General features: G+C 34.4%; 1 protein-coding gene across 1 annotated transcript in view; it reads right to left on the bottom strand.

The window, feature by feature from the left end:
* LOC144453504 (uncharacterized) overlaps window positions 1–2174 on the bottom strand; it is a 2215-nt gene extending 41 nt beyond the window's left edge. Inside the window, exons 1-2 of the mRNA XM_078144818.1 lie at window positions 2106–2174; window positions 1–1418 (exon numbers count right to left, since the gene is read on the bottom strand). The exon at window positions 1–1418 is cut by the window's left edge and continues 41 nt beyond it. Coding sequence (XP_078000944.1) covers window positions 105–1418; window positions 2106–2174 — 1383 coding nt within the window. The 3' untranslated portion in view covers window positions 1–104. The remainder of the gene's footprint in view (window positions 1419–2105) is intronic.
* Between the last annotated feature and the right edge of the window lie 1100 nt (window positions 2175–3274).

Genomic DNA, 3274 nt, shown 5'->3' with positions numbered 1-3274 from the left:
ATACTGACATAATTTTCTTGTCCCTTGCTTCCAATACTGTACTGATAAATCATATGGTACTCAAGTTATACTTCCTTTTTGACACTGTTTTTGACTATAATATTTTACTCCTCGGGGCAGAATACTTGTCTGTATGGCTCTCTTACATATGGAACTATTTGCTTTAGCAACTCTCTCAGTCTAGCTAGACTCAACCCACCTGCTGCCATCACTTCAGGTTTACAATCTGGAGATGGTGGCCATGTAATGCCTCTCCTGACAAGACAGATCCTCTCCTCACTGTCTGTCACTGTCTTCCTGACATACACATAACCAGGATCTTCCTTTGTAAACCTGAAGTGATGGTACTGTCTAATCCCCTTCAGTGGTGTCATGTATCTATTTAGAAACCTATCCCATTCATACCACTGAAAAGTTGGTACTGTGCCCTGACACATATAACACTTAACACTATTAATCTTAGCACTTTTACTGACTACATTACTCAACTGACTGACTGTATCTACATCACTTCTACGATAAAGTTGGCGTATCTTTCCAAAACATGCATCACATATACACTTAGTATGGCCTGGCTCTAGAAAGTGGTAATTAATTTCATCATGCAAACCTATACTAGTGCGATAACAGAAATAATGAACAACAGTTTTATTCTTATTCTGACCCCCACAGTTATCAGCATGACAGTGACAAACCCTTTCTCCTAAACCATGGTGATCAAAATAGTCATCTAACATACTTACTACATTATTGGCTCCATGACATTTTCCATTATCTATTCCTATTGTTTGGGACTCATCAAATAAATAATTCATCTGTGATTTCAAACCATCATTACATATTCCAAAACAATTAACACGTAGTGGATTCAAAAAATAAAGCTGACTGACCTGTCTAGACTGATGAGGTAACATAAAACTCTGGGCAAAATCAAAAGTGTAGTGGACAGAAAATAAATCTTGTGAACATGGACTTACAGGTGACAAAACCTCTCTATCACTTAACTCATCTTGTGCATGTTTTATACAAATATTCAAAAATTCTCTCTCTTTCTGGGCCTTCAAAATATGCTCAGAAAATGCTAAACTTGCTCCTAATTTATCATCTTCAGTAACAGCAAACCTAATACTATTTCTATATTGTTCACATTTCGCGCATACATCAGTACATGGTTCCATCTTCTGTATATGGGGGACACATGATTGCCAAATGTTCCTGAATAAAGTCTCACCAACACATTCTCTAATAGGTTCACAGTCTCTACACGCTTCAACATACTTGTTGTACACATCCATCTTAGACTCGCTTGAAGGTAAGTATACAGGGGCCCTCCCATCCCTTCCACGTGGTGCTGCCGGCATTGGTAAACCATTTTCTTCGCCATATCGGATTAAAAACTGAACTACATCTTGTATTACCTGGAATACTCAGAAGAATAAATACAATATATTAGTATTTCAGAGTGAGAAATAAAGAATAGGATCACCAATGGTACGGTGCACTTAGTACATGGTCACCTTTTGAAGTTAATGCTTTCAAATATATTGTTTCGATACTTAGATTTTACCTACAACTTTACCCAACCAATATGTTGAAACTAAATACTGTATTTTTCAAATAGCAGTTTGCACACACCCCCTTGTGTTCTGTACATAAAGGTATGGGAAAAGTCAAAACATTGTTATATTTTGCCTGTGAGGAAAACAACAATCTAAAAATGTACCCCTATGGTTACACTTTAGTTATATTTTTGAGATATATATATATATATATATATATATATATATATATATATATATATATATATATATATATATATATATATATACTCAATTGCATATATATAGTTTTGCAATAGCCAAATGATTGTATCACATTGACCTTTACACATACGGTATGTCATGTTATAAAATACAATTTCAGGTTTACAAAAATTTCCCTCTCAACGTGAACAAAATGACACATCAAAACAACCAGGGGAGATGGTTATTTTTACACGATGACAAAACTTATAAAGTATACATATAATATTAGAAATGGGATTGCTTTACCTAGCAACAAGTGTTATATATAGATAAACCCAGCAATACTAACTAATGACTTACCTCAAATGAATATGCATTAACTGGTCTCTTGCCTTTCAGACCATGATTTCTTGGGACAACACCATACATCTTGTAATGACTCTTTACTGTTCTTAAATCTTTTTTCACCTAATAGCAATGAAGAAAAGAGTAACTGGTGTCAATATATCTTAAAATACTGATACTTACATATTACTACTATTAATAATAAGTTCAATACAGAGGTTTAACGAATACCAAAGACTAGTTGTAATGACCTTAACAAAAAACAATTTTGACAAAATCGACAAAATCATGGCAATTGTATACAAGTGATAGGGCTAGGTGAATGACTCAAACTACATAAGTAATTATACAATTGTATAAATTTGTAGTGAATTATCAATACAATAACAATAGCTTGAATGGCACTGTATTAGTTATAACGTTACATCATATTGTTTCAGTCAGCCCAATCAAATCAAACTTCCAGTAAGCAGACTGTAGATACAAATTGTTTCAGGTACGTGTTGACGCTGTATGGGTAGTAGCACTATTTACACAATTTGACCTATGGCATATTTTGTACTCGTCGATTACATTCGATTACCATGAACAGTTTTACAAGTTATATATATATTATAATCTCTATCTATCTATCTATCTATCTATCTATCTATCTATCTATCTATCTATCTATCTATCTATCTATCTATCTATCTATCTATCTATCTATCTATCTATCTATCTATCTATCTATCTATCTATCTATCTATCCATCCATCTATTCACCCTTCCATCCATCCATCCATCCATCCATCCATCCATCCATCCATCTTTTAATACTTTTTCTTGCATTATGGTTTTTGTGTACTGGTTCGCTCTCAACACGTCACGCTCTCCTTGTATAATGTTCTTCTGACGTGATTCGATATCGGCATGGGCGGGGTTTAGCAATTGTTGAACTTTATGTCCGTGTCCTTTCACCAGTAGATGCGTGTACACGTAGTCGAGTCATTCTGCTGTGAGGTGTCGTGCCATGGAAACATAAACAAACAATACATACACGATTATCATCATTGTCCCAAGTTGTTAAATATTGAAAAAAACTGAACCAAAATTTGATGATACTTCCAATATTTAAGAAGCAGTCTGAGTAAAGGAAATACAGCGAGGCGCTACGATGTTAAGTTACAACTCGACCAGCTATA

The sequence above is a fragment of the Glandiceps talaboti genome, chromosome 2 (genome assembly GCF_964340395.1).
Source record: "Glandiceps talaboti chromosome 2, keGlaTala1.1, whole genome shotgun sequence".
In the NCBI taxonomy this organism is placed as follows: Eukaryota; Metazoa; Hemichordata; class Enteropneusta; family Spengelidae; genus Glandiceps; species Glandiceps talaboti.
Note: the sequence above shows the minus strand (reverse complement) of the source record. Positions and strands in the feature narration are given on the sequence as shown.